We start from the raw sequence: 18,021 nt of genomic DNA on the forward strand, positions 1-18,021 counted from the left end.
TCTTTCCAGTGAGTCCATGTCTTTGGTACCAGGCAGCCCAGAGCTGGATGCAGCACTCCAGACGTGTCTCACCAGGACTGCATGGAGGGGAAGGGTCACCTCCATTGAGCTGCTGGCCAAGCTCTGCCTGATGCAGCCCAGGGGGCTGTTGGTGTTTTTTGTCATAAGGACACGTTGCTGGCTCCCGGTCAGCTTGCTGGCAACCAGGACCCCCAGGTCCTTTACTGCAAAGCTACTCTTGAGCTGGCCGATCCCCAGCTTGTCCTGCTGCCTGGGGTTGTCACTTCCCAGGAGCAGGACTTTGAACTTCCCTTTGCTGAACTTCACAAGATTCCTTTCAGCCCATTTCTCCAGCATGCCCAGGTCCCTCTGGATGGCAGAATACACATCTGCTGTATCAGACACTCCTCCTGGTTTTGTATTATCTGCAAACTTGCTGAGTGTGCACTATGCCCCAACACTAAGGCCATTAATGAAGATGCTAAACAGTAGTGGTCCCAGCATCAAACCTTGGGGCACCCTACTAGTGACTGGCATCCAGCTGGACCTTGTGCTGTGGATCACAGACCTCTGAGCCTGGCAGTTCAGCCACTTTCCAGTCCACCTCACTGCCCACTTATCTAATCTGTACTTCATCATTTTGCCCGCGAGGATTTTGTTTGAGGCAATGCCAAAAGCCTTGCTAAAGTAAAGATAAAAAACCTCCGCTGGTCCAATGTTGTGAATTAAACTGACCAGGAAAACGGCCCTCCAGCTATGAACAGAAGTTCTCAACTCATGCAGAATGAGTGTTCACAGTGTGTACAAGACCATTCTTCAAAAGATCTCATAATCTTTCCTGGAGTCAGTTAAAAAGCTGTCCCTGTGCAAGAGACTGGGAAAGTAAAGCACAAGTGAGTCAAGTGAGTTGCCTAAAGTAGATTTGCAAAGTCGAACTTGTGCAGCAATACCTCCAGCGTCAGATAAGATAGCTGGTGGAGGGAAACTGAGGAAAGGAGGAGGGAAATGGACACCTCTGCCGAGGCAGATCCTATATTACTTCAAGAGATCTGCCAAAGGACTGGGAAATAAAAAAACCCACAAACCAATCATTTGGCCATTTGGGCAAAGAACTGAAACAAAACACTCTTTGTTCTTGACGTTGCTGTTTAATGTTGAAGACAGACATTTCCCAGCAGAATTGAGGAAAATATTAGCTATACATCCTTTGGGATGTTCATGCTTTTATGTCTGATAACGGAAACCTTACTTCAGTTCACATTATTCTACTTCTTTTGTTTATTCCAGACAGCCCAAATTTCAGTCACAAAGACGGTCCTGGCCCCTACCTGGGGGACAGACAAAGCCATGCTTTGCTGCAGGAGCATTCCCATCCCTGGGAATGTCCTGTTGTGAGAGATTAACGCCTTTTGAATTCTTCCCTTGTTGTAGGAGCACAAGGATCAGTGGTGATCCAGAGGAGAAGTTATTAGGAGACCGAAAATCTCTACTAGCTGAGACGATGTGTTCTCCAGCAGCGGTTGTAGTAAAGTCTGAGAACTGCAAGGGAAGACTGGCATGTGGCATGTGGGGTGAAGCATTCGTGTGGAAATGACAGGATCATCCTGGCTGCATGCAGCTCATAGCTCACATGGAAGTATCTCCCTGGCAGTGCTACAAATGTCTGGAAAACCTGTGAGTGTTTCTTTGCTTTCTTGCTGGACGCCAGCTGTAACCCCAGTGAGGACACATTTAGGAAACCCTCAACCTGAGCATAAGTGAGAAGGGGAAGAGGTGCATATTTCCCTTCAGAAGTGCTGTGGTCCTAGTTTTCTCATCTTGGTAAACCAGACGTCCAAAGATGCCTGGTGAGGAACTGATGAGATGCTGAGAACTCACTGCAAACCAAATGCTTCCCAAATTTCAGGTATTTTGTTTTTTTAAGTAGACATGACAGATAGGGTATTATTAACCTCAAAAATGCCAAAAATATGTAGCAGCTGTCTAAGCTTGGGAAAGTTAATGAAAACTGGGACTATACAGAGTCATTGGCATGGACAAATCTAGAGGGCAAAGGAAGTAAATCCATGAGGATGAACCGGGGCCCTCCAGTGCCCAAGGAAATTTTTTTACTAAGGGGGGGAAAGGAAAAAAAAAAGGAATACCGAACTGGAGGCAGTAACCTGTGAGAGGAATAATTTCATGGGAGCTGGGTCATTATGCCCCATACTGGCAACACCTCAAGGACTTTGGGTGTGCTGGGCTGGAACAACTAGGCATTTTGTCATTAAGTATAGGCTAGAATTGCTTTTATATTTATTTTACTTACAGCTAATTGCTTTCAAAACTTTGCCTGACCTTGATGAATGTTTTCTTTTTAAGCTTGCTGGGGGATGTTCTGAGGAGGGAGTCATATAAAGGTGGAAAATAGTGAACATTCAGGAGAGTTACAGTAATTGTGTCTTTGCCATTTTTGTTTCTCCACGCAAAGCAGAGTGCATTTTGGTGGTATGAAATTCTGAGAAGCTTTGCAAGGGCAAAGTGTCTCTGCTGAGTATGCCAGATACCCCTCACAGTGCTAAGACTTTCCTATTTGAAGTCGCTGTGAGTTTTCTGTGTGACGCAGGGTGGTGGCGTGACGGTGGTGGTGATGCTCTTTAGCAAGGTCCTACCCCAGAGCGCTGTCCTTCAACGCTGTCTTGGGAAGCTGTGGATCTGCTGCCCACCAGGCCAAGCGTGTGAGCGCGGAAGGGCTTTAATGTCAAACTTTGGGACTCTGCAGAGGAACAGCAGGATAAATTGGGCACCGCGACGTAGAGAAAAGATATCTCCAGATGTAGCCGTTTCCCTTTCAGAGCTGCTGGGTGGGATGGTCTGTGAGTGGGGATGCTCACCCTGACATGAGGACTCTGGAGTTTCACTCTTATCTGGGCCATGCAGCAGGTCTGCACCCTTAAGCAAGTGCACTATGCCAGCCTTGGTTTGCTCCACACAGAGGACCATGCAGGTCCCCAAATAGGTCGCCCTAAATCTTGCAGGGGAGTATGCTTGAATCAGCATAGAGCAACCGTGATTTGGCAACAAGAGCCCAGTTCTTCTGGCGCTACGGTAATGAGAGCTTTGGTGTCTCCCTTAGCTAAGCACGACCTCACATGCTCCCACTCAAATCACTGGGGTGTGAAAGACTTCAGTCCATAGTTAATGGTAATGCTTTTAATTTTTAAAACAGGTTTTTTCCCCTTTTCTAGGCACATGTTATAGTTAATGTTTCATGACAGCCTCTGGAGATACAGGAAAGAAGTTCTGGTCTTAGTTTAAGAAAGCATATCTACAGGACTGCTGTGTATGGGCAGATAAGTGTGCCCAGGTGTTTGCTAGAACTAGGGCAAAGCATAAAGTTCTGTGATACTTTTCTGATGAGGAGCAGAATCTCCACCTTGCTGAGGATGGGTATTTTAAATGTTCTGGTTGCTCCCCGTGGGGAACAGAGTCATCAAAGCCGTATCTAGAGCTTAGGCCTGCCAGTCCTCCTCCCGAGCCCCTGCACTTGCCTTGGTACAGTTCAGAGTGACACGTGGCTCCTCGCTGAGCTTGCTGTGGCCATGCATGGTGGCACCAGCAGAGTTTCTCGCCTTGTGCATGCACAGTGGGGTGTTCAGCATGTGCTGGAAGCAATCCACCAAGCAGCACATTGTTTTCATCCTCGTCAGCTCTGTTGGCTATAAGGGTTTCTCTGCTGTGGGGTATTTTGGATATGTCAGTAAATACCTTCCCTCCAGCAGTGACAGGTATTTCCACACACAGCAGCCCCCACAACCGTCTTGTAAATGTTGTATGACAAGGGGCTGCCCGGAGCATGGTTCAGGCTGGCTGTTGTGGGTGGATTGCGACTGACCATAAGCCATCACTGCAGGATCCTTCTGAATCTTTATTTCAGCTCCCATCTTATCAGCCCACCCTGCAGAGGAATGGTCTCAGTCTGTCAGACTTCAGACTAGAGGCCAAACTCACAAGTTAGCTGCGGTGCTTGTCTTCTGATCCATTGAGAATTTATGCAAACATGGTTTCAGGGGCATCTCTGTACAGACCTGGGGGCTTGAGTCTTTTGGGATCTTGCCCTCAGGATTTCATATCCCTGCAGGGAGGTTCAGCACCGGTCCCCAGCACCTTTCTGTCATCACAGTCCTCTGAGGTCTCACACACCAGTTTGTGTATGTGTATGACAGCATCCCCCCCACTCTGCTTGGGTAACACCTTCACGTGAGTGATTTAACCAGGGGTTTTAGAGAATACTCATTGAAGAGTCTCTCAGGCATCTCCGTTTTTCCAGCTGGTTGAATTTTTGTAAAGAGTGGCAATGTAAAACTTTCTTATCCAGTAACTGAGGGCTGCTCCTTCATCTTGCTCATCTGCTTCTGCCCTACCAGGTCAGATGAGAGGGGATGTCCTCTCCTCAGCCACGTGGCAGCAGACTGGCTGCATGCCCTGCGACCGCGGCTGGGGAGAGGCATATGCTATAGTTTTTGTGGTATCGAGGAAAGCTTTCTAAAGCATGGTGCAGAACGGATATTACTGCTGGACTGGTGTAGTGGTTGCACTGCATTCAGTAATCTGTGATTTTAAAGGTCTGATGTGCTCCCCAGGGAAGATTATGCTGGAACTCCATCTGTTGTAATGGGAACAGGTTTGCTCACTTTTTTTTTTTTAATCAAGAATACCCAATCTATTAAACATTAATTTGTCTCCTTTGTGGTGAGAAAAGTATGTGACTTGAGAATGCCATAAACGTTGGAGCATGATTTGTAGCCTTGCCTTCGGGCGGGGTACCAGAGGCACCCCAAAGCAAACACTGCTGGGGCCCGTGGTGCCCCATGGTCACCACCACAAGATTGTGCTCCATCACCATGCGCCTTTAATCACTGCAGACTTTGAGCTCATACATTCTCCTCAGATGAACAGAGTGCATCTTTATTACTGTGTGAGGACTTCAATAATTCATTATGGGAGAAAGCAAAGAGAAGAGCAACGCTGTTTGTACTAGGATCTAATTGCTGAATGCACCCTGACCTTTCAAAGGAGGCCCCACATTTAATCACGATTCTCTTCTAGTGGCACTGTTGGCGAACCCATCTGTTTGTCCATCTGCTGCAGTGAGATGAGGGTGCTGGTTCCCCTCGTGATATTGCAGACATCCCACTTGCGGGGAAGGAGGTTTCTCTGAAACAAAAGCGCAGCCAGGTACGAAACAGCAATGATTGTCCCCAAGGTGAGAAGCACTGTGAATGTTTTAAAGGGGAAAAGCTGACTGTAGGTCCCGTTCCCCAGGGAACAGGCTGGGTAGCAGATGATGGGGGGGATGCTCAGGGCAGGCTCCCCTGCCAGCAGCCTCAGGACGAGCCCAACCAAGAAGCCGGCAGCTGAGCCGTAGGTGTTGGTGCTCGGAGCAAAGAGGGCACAGCAGAGCTGGGGGAAGAGCAGGGCGTACACCAGCTCCCCGCTGAGGAACCAGAGGTCATAGACAGAGCTGGAGTAAAAAGCCAGACCGGCAGCCCCTGCCCCAAACACCAGCATGGAGGTCCTCATGGCCCATAAGACCTCTGTCTCTGTAGCCTGTAAAACAGAGATGGTAACATTACAGACCTGGCATTTACTGGCAGGGTGACCAGCACTGCCCTGGGCTGGTTCTCACCAAGCCCTCGCTGCTTTCAGGCAGTGCTTGCCACCAGCAGCTGCCCAAGGCAGGCACCCCTGGAGATGGAGCTGCCCTCTGTATTTTTGAGGGTCATGGTTTTATGCTGTCTCCATTAATATACTAGTCCAAATTTTACATCAGTCATTTTGTAAAAAGGAGAGCTCAAAGTGTGGGTATTAGTAACCCCATCAAGGATACAAACACCCCTGACCTATGTTTGAAGATCTGGCTCCAGAACTCAGGTCAGCTGCTGGCAGACAGACGCCTCTAATCACAGACCACATAGACTGGATTTGAAACGCTCTTGAAGCAAAAGCATGTTTCCTGACTCCAAAACTACTGAATGCTGTAACAAAGTACCTTTTTCCTCAGGATTTTCCGGTAGATATTGTGAGCGAACATGGAACTGGCAGAGAGAAGAGCTGAGTCCGCAGAAGACATTGCGGCAGCAGCGATGGCTCCCAGACCAGCAATGGAGATGTATGCTGGGCAGAGGTAGCGTAGAACAAGTGGCAGTATCATAGCCGATTCCCCTCTCTCAAATGGGCTTGGAAGACCATAGCTTGTCTGGTTCCAGTCTTTAAAACAGAACAAGGAAAAGTCACAACAAATCCTTCACTGACATTTCTGCTGTCTTTGCAGCTGCCTTTCCACAGGGACCAGTGACAGCAGGGCTAAGGGCAGAGGCTCACTCAGGATTTTCAGACTTGGATTCATTTTTTGGATCTTCCTTGTCTCTTGTGATTCCCCTTAACATGCTGCAGCTCTCACTAGATCAAAGATTTTCATTTTCCCTGGCAGCATCTATAGAAATAGCGATGCTTTGTGTGTTTCCAGGAATGGAACACTTAAAAGTCAGCCTTTTAGACCTCGCTTATGAGGAGAAGGGAGTTTTGCTCTGATGCCCCTAGTCACAGGTGAATTCATGAGTTCAAGTTCAGCGATCTGGCTGCTCTTTAACCCTTGCTATAAACCAACACTGGATTGATCTCCTGGGCTGGGGCTATGGTATTCCAGGACTGAACTTGATTCCTTCAAGCTTGTTTTCCCCTGAGCATTATTAACAATCTGTAGCAATATTACTGGGTCTTACATACATAAGGCAGTAACAGAAGCAGGCATAAGATTTCTTGGAAAATAGGATTATACAGCATTTAACAAGGTCTGCCTTCATCTTTCCTCACCACAAGGTCCATAAAAAGCCATTCTGTCATAATGAAATAACTTTGAACAGGTTTCGGGGCTGCTTAAATGTTGCTAGGTAGTCATACACCAAACCTCAGAGGGCTCCACATTTCTGGTACAGGCTTCTAGCTTGGTGGCCAGGTGTCCCGTTGGAGGCTTTTAGGTACACAAGACTAGGTAATTTGAAGTATAAATCAGGACTTCTTTGGGTCCCATTTTAATCACCTTTGACAAAAACTTGTTCATTATTCAGAGACAAATGATTTAGTTTTACCTGTTGATGTTGCAACTGCACCAATGAGCACAGAGGGGATGGCCATTAAAAAGCACCCAAGTCCAGAGAGGTAGGAGATGAGCCTTGCCTGTCCCGGCGAGGCAGTGGAGAGCACTCTTTGGAAGTAGGTTTGCCACGGGATGCTGCCAAGCACCTGAAACATTCAGATGTTACTAGTGGTACCCACCAGGCTGCTGGCTGCTGTAGGGCATCATCCATCCATCCATTCAGATGGATGATAATCTTTACTGTTCTAAACCTCTAACTTCAAATGCATAAAATTTGCCCAGCGTTAACTATTGAAGATGATATTTGTCATGACTGAGGGTGTCTTTTTTCTTTGTTTTCATTGTGATGGATGTGAAATTTTGATCAAAACAAGTTAATGGTCTGGCAGACTGAGAAAGCTAAATAAACCAGGTTAAAAATAGGATGCTTGGCGTAGTAAAACGGGCAAGGAGGAAGGAAAGGAGAAGCTTTTCAGGAATGGAACTTTTGTAAAAATCTACCCAAACTTAGCTAGAGTATAATCCAAATTTTAAAACAAAATAATAATTTTCACTATCTCAGGAGACAAAGTTCATCAGATAATATCGTCAACAAACTCAAGCTTCTGTGTGTCCCTATTACCAGTCAACAGAGAGCATAACAACATCCTGTAGCCTTAACTGTATTGCTAGCTCAAAAGTTCAGTTGTGCAGTGGAGCCAATGGCACCATGCTTGCTGATGACCTGCAGTCGCGTCATTTTAATTTTTGTTTTTTCAAATAGAGGAAATTTTACATAATTATTTTAAAAGCACACTATTGAGGCTGCAAGACCAATCTCAAAAGGTAGGAAATGCCTCATTTAGATGCCAGGAGTGGAACTATTTGCCTGCATAGTCTTACTCAAGAGGTGCGTTCCTTCATGTGGGTGAAGGGTGGAGTGCCCTGCTGCTTCTTGTCTTCCACAGCTGAGCCCTGGATCTCCCTACTCCATTCAGTGTCCTGCATGATGGCTGAGAGAAGGTTTTACACGTTGTTCTGCCCCTTACAGCTGTGCCATGTAGGGCTCCTGGCTGGAAGAACCCACAAGTTTTCCAGACAGAAAGTCCCTGCACGGTCCCTTCTCCCAACCACCTGTCCAAGAAATAACTCCATACCAGGTAGAAGAAGTCATCCAGCCACCTTCCAAGATACTGGTTTTCTATCTTTCCAATCCAAGGGTCTTGGTATGATCGATGAGTTGCAGTGTAATAAATACTTTCAGTTGCAGAATTCACCAGGGCAAAGGGGATACAGACCCACTAGGGTAGAAATAGAAATAGTTAACCTTTTACCCAGGGTCCTTGTTCTTGGGGAATCTGTTGTTCTTGGGGAATCTATTGAAATATATTACATATTAATGATATATATTGAATATATATAATATATATTTTTATGTATATAAAATAATATAATATATATAGAGAGTATATATATAACATATATTGAAATATATTGAATGTATTCTTGGGGAATATATTGAAATTAAGGTGGATATAGAACATAAAGTTAAGTAAGATTAAACACAGACTAAGAGTCTTCCTTCCCCCCCCTTCCTTACACTAAATCTACATGTTTCTTGTTTGTGGCATCATCAAGAACATGAGTTTGTAATTCAGGTCAACTGATGCCTTCAGTTGACAGATCTCTCTCCTTTCCAGCCAAGATTGTTCTGGACAGGTTCTGCAGATCTTACTTATGAGCAGCTGCGTTCACCCAGCAAGGCCAATAGGAAAGGCATAAGGACTGTAAGATGTTTCAGGAGACCCGTTCTCCTCAAGAGAAGCTGTAGGGCAAGGGCCAGTACTGGTGGAGTTATTTTTGGTCTGAGACATACTGAAATGAAGAACAGGGCTTTTTTGCTTAGTTAGGAAACTGCTAACAAGAAATGCACAGGACTTGCCAGGCTGAGGGTAATGAAAACCAGCTGGATGATATCTGTGTATGCCACAGAGTAGAGGCCTCCCAGTAGAGTGTAGAGTATGACAGTGCATGCTGAGATGATGATAGCCAAAGTGCCTCCAATATCCAAGATGACTCTCATTGTTGCTCCTGCAGACAAGGACAGTGGTCAAGTATCTTAAGACAGATTTCATACATGCAGAATACAGAATAAATAAGGATATGCTGTTCCCTTGACGTCAGCACACCACACAGTACGAGAAATGCACAATCTACAGCGAGTGGGCAGAGTGAGGACTCAGGAGATCCCATGTTCCCTTTCTGCTCTTGCTGCTACCTTGCTGCATGGCCAAAGCACTCTGCCTTTTTACCTCTGCTCTTCCACAAGCAAGAGGAAGCTACTAACCCATATTGCCAGACCTCTCTATTGTAATATCATTAGTATATACTACTGTCATTTGTATTAAATCTAAAAACGTATTTTGCAGAAATGAGAAATGCCTGTGTTCCTCTCACAAAAGGAGACAAGAAGCATAACTTTCCACAGGTTAGTCCAGCACAATTCCCAAATGTATATCATAATCTGATAGTTGTGCTACATGACCTTTAACAAATATAACAGCAAAGTAAGTATTTACCCAGGGATGCCAGGATGGCTGCAAACCAGAACACCTCTCCTAGCAGCGGTGGAATGAAGAGTAAGCTTCCCATCACATTCCCAAAAGTTTCTTGAAGCGGATCCATCACTGTCACATAATTCTTGGATCTCATTGGATTTACAAAGAAGAAACCACCTATCAGAAGTGATGACATTTTGGTAGAATATTGTATGTATTATATTCCAGGAAAAAAATATGAGTACTATGGTATTTGGGTATCAGAGCCGTATAGTGAGTGTGGAATTTGTACGTAATGGACCCTAGAGAATTATGCAGCCAGCCAGACACAGGGGCCTCAATTCACTTACCTAAATGTGGGGTTTCACCCACCTGAGGGGTCCCAGGTTGTAAAGGACATCTGCTTACAGCTGACAGATATGACCCTCCATTTTTGGCAGACCTACATCTTTCCAGAGTGACTGCTGGAAGTCAGGTAGGACTCCCTAGGGCACCCCAAATGGCATAAGATACCTGCGTGACTGTAACAGGAACATAACTGAGAGGACATCCACATGTAGTCTCCTCTCCATCTCCAGTGACCTACCAAGCTGAGACACAAAGTTTTTTGAAATGCTTCCTGTGAAAAAGTCAGTAGGCAGAGTGAGGCATTGAAGTCTCATATTTGGCTGAAAAAGAGAAAAACTTTTGTCGCTGGCCGTGTGATGCAATATGTTGATATACTTCCTTTTCTGGTTACTTTTTCATTTTAGTGGCTTCATTCTCTCTTCCCAGAACTACATTGTTTTAATCTGCTCATTGAGCTGAGTCCCACCTGCCTTCATCTAAATATTAGACGTCAGATGTACAGCCGTCTCATTAAAACCAAAGACTACGTATTGTGTGTAACCCTGAAGCCAAGAGGACTGCTTGTCTGGGCACTGCTGACCTGAGCAAAGATTGCAGGATCAGACCTGCACTCCTCATTTTCATTAGTAAGAATTACTCACACAAGAAATGCTGGCAGTATATTTCCAAGCCTGATTCATACTCACGTCAGTTGGACTCTTTTCTCTGACTTACAAGAATAAAGGTTGTTGTTCTTTCAGAAAGTCCTGCACAAGGTCTGCACAGGTCTCCTTGCTTTAATCATTCTGTGTCCCTAGAGAGTTACGCTATAACTCAGTGTGGACTGGAAGAAACTTTGGTCTTGGTGAGACAGCTGAACCTCAGCATGAGTCCGGCAATTCTTGGAGTTAGAAACAGCAACTTAAGTATAGGACACTGCAAACTGAGCTTAGTTTCAACAAAATAGTAACCAGCTATAAAGTGGGACAAGCTGGATGCACTACAAATTCATCCTGAGATAACACTACTCAGAACAACACATTTTAGTGGAAAAAAATCAAGTAGTGTTTCATCACACAGAAATTTTGAAGAAAAAATTTAAATTATACCAGTACTCTCAATAGTCTGTGAATAAGAGACCATGATAAAAAAGCAATATGCACATATCCACATGCTTCTAAAGTTTTCAGATTAAATTTTTGTCCTATAAATTGCTCCAGGCAGGCAAATCTCCACACTATCTCCAAGCTACCCCAATTTCTTACATTTCAGTTTAGAAGATAACATTATAAATGCTTATTCTGGATCTATGGGAGACTGAAGAAACAAAATCAGCTTTAAGATGTACTCTATACTCTGTTACACATCTTAATATAATCATATGAATTTTTTTAAAGCTTATGTGTCCTGGTTACATGAATTATTTACCAATAACAAGGGACAAGGCAAATCCCACAGGTGCCTGGACCCATAGTAGTCCTTTTGAAGGCAGGTAGACAATTTCAGCTGTGCCATTGATATATGCTCCTCCAACCCAGGTGGCTGTAAACACAGAAGATGGAAAGGTAAAAATTGTGATACATATTCCCAACTAGTCTTGTAGAACACACTAAGAGCTTGTAAACATTTTTTCTCACACAAATATTTAATTCCACTTCTATTTTCTTTAAAAAGTTTTCTCCCATAGAGAGACGTGCTGCTGAGTACAGGTGACAGTATTAGAATATCACCCTAAATAATTCCTCAGGTTAAATAATCAATATCTATGTGAGCATGGAAAAGTTCAATGTATAAACATTTAGAGGCAATTGGAATATACTCATTTTAAATTTTTTTTTCTCAGTGAAAGAATTTTGCTAGAGCAAACAGAAATACCTTTGTTATTTTGCCATGACAGATAGACCATCCTTCACTAGCATCACTTATGCAGTCTGAGAAAATAGACATTAGGAAAAAAACATGCAAGCAGACATTGCAGTCAGAATACAAACCTACAACATGGGCTTAAGTGTTTTAGCAAGGCAAATATCACTTGGGGAAGCCTTCAGAAAAAATGGGTGAGGGAAGCAAATTTCAGATGATGCCAGGCAGCAAGGGGAGAAAAGGGAAGCAGAGGGCAGCAGTCCGTGGGGAAACATTTTCTCTTTAGGAGAGAGCCCAATGTTCACCGTGAGTAGCAATTTATTCCACACAGAACTGGATTGTTCCAGCAGTAAAAGTCTTCTGTTACGCTGGATAACAGAAACTGGTTCAAGATTAAGACCACAGTCTGCCTTAATGAGAAGTGTCATATTCTTCAGTCACTCTTAAATTAAACTCTTTAACTCTTAAGTAAACTTTTAAATTAATCTCTTTAATTTAAAAGAATCTACATAAACATTAGGTTCTGCTCAATGTGGAGAGGTTTGCAAAAATCCATCCCAAAATGATTCATGAAACCATACTCCTTTAAAGCCACACTTAGGTAAAATCTGCCCTGACATTAAAGGAGCTCACTTGCTTTGAAAGAAAAGTCCCCCAGATCTGTGTAATGCGTGGGTTTTAAGAAGAATTTTTAAATGTCCTTTAAGAAAACTTACCTGTTGCAGTAAACAATCCAATGAAAACATTTATATTCCTGCCTCCAACTATGGCCATTTCAGTTGGGTTTCTGTTCTGCTGGTCCTTCTTGCTTTTCCAAGAAGCCCAAATTCCGGTAGCTAAAGTTAATGTAAAAAACACACTCAAAGATATTAAGCCTGGTATATTTAGAGCCATTTTCTGTTGCTTAATTTGGATGAAAGACAGGAATAATAGCGTGATGGTAATATTCTTTGACTGAGTCCACAATTTAAAAAAAATGGAAAAAAAATCAGAAATATTAGTGCCGCCTTGTAAAGAAGCTGCTAAGTACCAGTTTGCTGTGCTTTGCAAGGAAAGATGAAGTACAAAACAGAGTCATGAACCCAAAAGTCTGCAGAACTGGATGCAGAGTCTCTGTCTTTGGAGGACTACTGGCAATTTTTCTGTTTTCCCCCTTCTTCAGGAGATATCAATCTTTTTTCTCTGGGGAGCAGAGGATAAGAGGGTAGGAATTAGTGTTGATAAAAGCAGTGGAGCACTGATGTGAGGGGTAATACTGACTTCGTTTGAAGGAGGGCAAATGTTACATTTTGTCTGATATGCAACGGTATGAAACTAATCTGTATTTTTCTAAGTTCTAAGCACAAGGCTAACGCAGGAGATAGGGCTAAGAATTTGTCTGTTTAAAGTTGACTGAACTAAACCCACAGCAATCATGAAAATAAACCTAGGAAACAGTAAAAGAAGTTTTACCACTGACCAACTGAAGGAGCTGCATGCTGATCTTCAAAGCAAGTGCATTATCATTTCACTGCTGGAAACAGGCAGGAGAGCAAGGGGTTGTTAGACTCTGCAGCAAAACTAGAAGAAAGATACAGACTTTCTTAAACTACTTTGTGAGGCTGCCTCTAAACAGACACGATTCTGAGAAAAACCTCATCCATGAGTTAAAGAACTCAGTCAGTTAAATTTATTATAGAGTTGCCATACCAATTTCTTTTTAGTTGCCCTGCGAATCTTTTTCATCTGTCCTGGTATGATTCTTCAGAACCACCTCTGCATGAAAACTGCCCTATTTAGGGCACTTGTTTGGCTCTCCTGGATACTTGCTTTCATCTCTGGAGCCGGTAGCTCCTTTCCATGTGGAAATCACAAATTTCTTCATCACAGGTGAACTCTGAGCAGGAGTTTGAAAGTTCAAATCTTCAGGAAGGTTTTCTTCAGTGTGCCATCTCCTGCAGACTGCCAGGAGTAGCTGCGCCTGGAAGTGACAGTGGCACAGGGTAAGCATGTCCCATGGACCGGGCGTGGTGGGAACACACCAGCACAGGGGCGATGGCTGTGGGAAGAAGGGGGAGAAATGCAGGAACCCCATGTTTTCTGTGACACCTCTCTATACAAGGGAAAATAAGGTTTTTGCTAACTTTTGCAGTGATCTGGTAGGAACACTCTGTAAGGAGTTTTAAAAAAAACAGTGAAAATTAAAAAAGATGAAAAAGCCTGACAATCATGTGATTATTTATCCTGCCTTAGGAGAAATACTCCTTTATATTTATAATCAAATGCCATTTTGACTGCATAAGGGGTTTTAACTTCGAGCCAATTATTTGTGTAGAAAAAAGGGACTCTGTGAATTTTAAAGGTGCATTTTAAAGGCACATTTTCTGGGTGGTAATCAGATACACTCCTTTTCACCTCAATTACGCCTGCTACGAAGCTGTAGAAACTGCAGCTGTCGGTGGCGACGGAGACATTGGTTTCTCTGGGTTGCTTTCCTTACTCAGAACGGGATGTTTCAAAATCTTTTAAAATACTGTTTACACACAGACTCACACTATACTTTTTTCTATGAAGAAATGTTTTGCAGCACATTTCCTAGGCAGCAACAAAATAGGGTTGAAGGAGCACATGGCTGGGTCTCAGCCTGCTCTGCAGCCAGGAACTCCTGGGAGGAAAAACCTGGCGTTGCGTCCTTCACGTGGGGGTCAACTAAATTGAACACGTCCAAAGCAAGATTTGAACTTGTCCTTTGACTTCTGTGGAGAATGTTTGGTCTGACTCTGTTTTTTATCATCTCTTGAAAAAAATACAGTAAAAAGTGGCAGGCATAAAAATCTGCAGGGAAACTTCACTTAAAGACCCAGAGGGATGGAGGGCAGATGTGGTAAGACAAAATGTAAGTGAGAATGTTACCCGATGGGATGAAGGAGATTCAGACACAAAGTATGTGTAAGGTAGTTCGTCTGAAGCTGGAGCATCTTGGATCATATACAGTACATGGAAGAAGGGTTGTAAAAACATGAGGTTATATCAAGAAGATCAGTTCCTCACTAGATCTGTTGTTGTGCTCTTTTGCCACTAGATGACTCCCAGATAATGCATCTATTTTACAAAAAAAAAAGAGAAATCTCACTAGTGGAGAGATGTCTGAGGTGGGCTTCACCTCCCTGCTCATGATGGAGGGCTGCAGCTTTGGGTGCCAGCTGCTGTGATGCTGTCTCCAAGCTCCCTCTGTAACCGTGGGGAGAAAGATGCAATTTTAGAATGCAATTCACTGACCTATTTTAGGTCCTATGAGGCAGGACAGGGCAAGGGCAGATCTGAGTCTGCTGGACTCAGAGCTGCTTTTGAGTGGTGTCACTGTACCCAGTAGATGTTTCAGGGTTTGATTTGGCTGCTTGTGTAGAGATGGCCGGTGCCATCTGAGATGGTCTAAAGCCTCTGAGATGTCCACATGGGCAAGTGGATGTTACAGAGCCACTTTGGGAGACATGTGCCCTTCTGGAGCAGCAGCCAGAATATTCTGGTGTATCTCCAATGGTTCTGAATGTCTACTTGTGGAATATTCAGCTGAGCTCTTAGTCTCTCCTTATTGCTTGACCTTGATGTAACAAAGTCTGAAATGGGTGGTTCATAAAAGTAGAGGCATGCCTGGAAGAAGGTGAGGAGTGCTGTGTGCCAGGGAAGATTTTTATCTATGGTGGAAATGATCTGCACCATAGCGAGCACTTACAACTACTCAGCTTTGAAGCTAGCCAAGTGGAAGAAATAAAGATGGACAAACCTGTGACCTCTGTGCCCTGCCTTTTGGGGTTAAATGTTCTACATTATTGATGATGAACTTTAGATGGCCCTCTGTGGCCCATGGGCTCAGGAGGAAAGGGGTGCTGTGGGGTGAGAGAGGTACTGCAGGGAAGGGCATTTCTGAAGGGCGGCTGTCCCCTGTCGCTCCTCTGGCAAAAGACAAGCCCAGTGAGCTGGTGCTCTGTAGAAAATGAAATAAAGTTCTATGAGAATCTGGAAAGGTCTTTTTTTTTTTTAAATTTCCTTTGGAATTTTTTTGAAGTCTGTTTGCAAAGAAGTGGTTACCTATGAGGAGCTTCCTGGAAGGAGAGACACAGAGCTGGGGCTGGAGTAGTAGAGCAGAGGCTGTGGCACAGGGAGGTCTGCGGGGACCAACCTCTCCACTGGTTTGCTTTGCTTTGCTTTGCTCTTCGAGCCAAGAAAAACTGAGTGCTGAAGCATGAGGCATATGAGCTATTTGCATCAAAATGATCTGACAGTTCCTCTTGAAATGAGGTGGTATGAACTAGTCTGCGGTTTCCAATCCAGGTATTTGAATCATGTCCTTGATCCTAGCAGCTGAAACACCGGGCCGTTGGTCTCCAGACATTTACAATTTTTCACACGGTGGGCTTGGTGTAGAGTTTTATTCCTATCCCAAGTCAATCCCAGGAACATTTTTTCCTTATTTGTTGGAATCATACACAGAATCACACAGAATGGTAGGGGTTGGAAGGGACCTCTGTGGGTCATCTAGTCCAACCCCCCCTGACAAAGCAGGGTCACCTACAGCAGGCTGCACAGGACCACGTTCACTTGGGTTTTGAATATCTCCAGAGAAGGAGACTCCACAACCCCTCTGGGCAGCCTGTTCCAGTGCTCTGTCACCCTCAGAGTGAACAAGTTCTTCCTCATGTTCAGACGGAACTTCCTGTGCTTCAGTTTGTGCCCGTTGCCCCTTGTCCTGTTGCTGGGCACCACTGAAAAGAGCTTGGCCCCATCCTCCTGACACCCACCCTTAAGACACAGATGAGGATTTCTAAGGTCCCCTCTCAACCTTCTCTTCTTCAGGCTGAACAAGCCCAGCTCCCTCAGCCTTTCCTCATAGGAGAGATGGTCCACTCCCCTCACCATTGGAAGCATTACCTCTTCCAACCAATGCAGATTTGCACGTGGCTTATCTGAGTTTCAAATGCAAGAGGGAGAGGGGTCATTTGATTAGAAAGTAACACATTGTTACTCCTTGTGTGATAGCCTGTGAGGAGACTCCACAGTGAGTAATAAATGTAAAAGTTAAAAAAATATTTTGCCATTATGCCTGTGTGAGTTTTTGACCATTATTTTTTTAAGACTGATAGATATAGAGAAGATAAGTAGATATGTACGTAGGTAGGTAGGTAGATAGATAGAAGATGAAGAGAGATAAAAGATAGATATAGAATAATATTATGAGTTCCTTAGTGTTAATAAGTTCTTCATATGTACAACACAAAAAACATTTCAGAGACAAAATTTTCTTTTCCTTGGTTAGGAGATTTCTGTGAAATAATTCTTTCCATTTTGGAAAAAAACATCAAAATTAAATCTTCAGCAATCCCAGTTCTGAAACTCGATATTTTATCTTTATTCAAGTCAACTGTCTGTCCAAATCAAAACTACTATTAGTAGTACTATGCAGCCATTTTCTTTGGAAGCTGTAGCCCGTCAGAACAGCCTGGGTTTGCAGGTGTCCCCGCAGTGCTTGGTGTGAGGAGCTGCCCCTGTTGCAATGTGCTGGCTGGCTTCCAGGGAAGGCTCTAGTGACACTTCTGAGAGCTCAGGTTTTGGCACATGCCAATGGCAATTTAGGGGATCCAAAAAGCCATGAACTGACGTTATTTCACCTTATTTCACCCACCATTAGGTATTTTGGCTAAATGAGTGTTTATCATCCTTGTGTTTGCAAGAGACAGGTCTTTGTTTGGTCACCCACACCTCTGTGTTTCTAGCTCCAGCCAAGATACCTGGTTCTCCAGAGGTCTGCAAGTGGTTTTCAGGTGTGACACAGGCTACGTGGGAGACCCTTTCCCCCTCGAGTGGCATCCGAAGGCAGAGCAGGATGCTTTCCTGCACTTCAAATGGCACCAGATGCTCCTGTCTAGGGTGGACAACTGGAGCTTGACTGGAGAGGCAATTGCTCCTGCCTGCTTTAGACACCTCTTTCTGTACGGGCTGGGGAAGGCTGCCTCTCTCCATGGAGTACGTGGCTTGATGTCTATGCCAGGAAAGACCCATTTTCAGTGGTTCAAGTTAGACAAGGTGATTTTAACTCTACCTTCTGTGTTATTCCATGTCTCTTCCTCCCGGAGCTAGTTTGAACTCACAAGTCCTTTAGGTCACACGAGTCAAGCCAGA

General features: G+C 44.2%; 1 protein-coding gene across 3 annotated transcripts; it reads right to left on the reverse strand.

Moving 5' to 3' along the window:
* Positions 1-1,226: 1,226 nt before the first annotated feature.
* LOC104327667 (high affinity choline transporter 1) lies at positions 1,227-17,934 on the reverse strand. Of its 3 annotated transcripts, XM_009932593.2 has the most exons (8): positions 12,582-17,934; positions 11,431-11,544; positions 9,697-9,852; positions 9,060-9,208; positions 8,275-8,418; positions 7,131-7,284; positions 6,032-6,249; positions 1,227-5,589 (listed from the first exon to the last, which is right to left on the reverse strand). In XM_009932593.2, the coding sequence occupies exons 1-8, from the start codon at positions 12,757-12,759 to the stop codon at positions 5,068-5,070; spliced, it is 1,635 nt and encodes a 544-aa protein (XP_009930895.2). In that variant the 5' UTR covers positions 12,760-17,934; the 3' UTR covers positions 1,227-5,067. The 3 variants fall into 3 exon arrangements, with proteins under 3 accessions (XP_009930895.2, XP_075273566.1, XP_075273574.1); XM_075417451.1 differs by lacking the exons at positions 11,431-11,544; positions 12,582-17,934 and adding an exon at positions 10,189-11,418 and having other exon boundaries at positions 9,697-9,824; XM_075417459.1 differs by lacking the exons at positions 11,431-11,544; positions 12,582-17,934 and adding an exon at positions 10,189-11,418.
* Between the last annotated feature and the right edge of the window lie 87 nt (positions 17,935-18,021).

The sequence above is a fragment of the Opisthocomus hoazin genome, chromosome 1 (assembly GCF_030867145.1).
Source record: "Opisthocomus hoazin isolate bOpiHoa1 chromosome 1, bOpiHoa1.hap1, whole genome shotgun sequence".
Lineage (NCBI taxonomy): Eukaryota > Metazoa > Chordata > Aves > Opisthocomiformes > Opisthocomidae > Opisthocomus > Opisthocomus hoazin.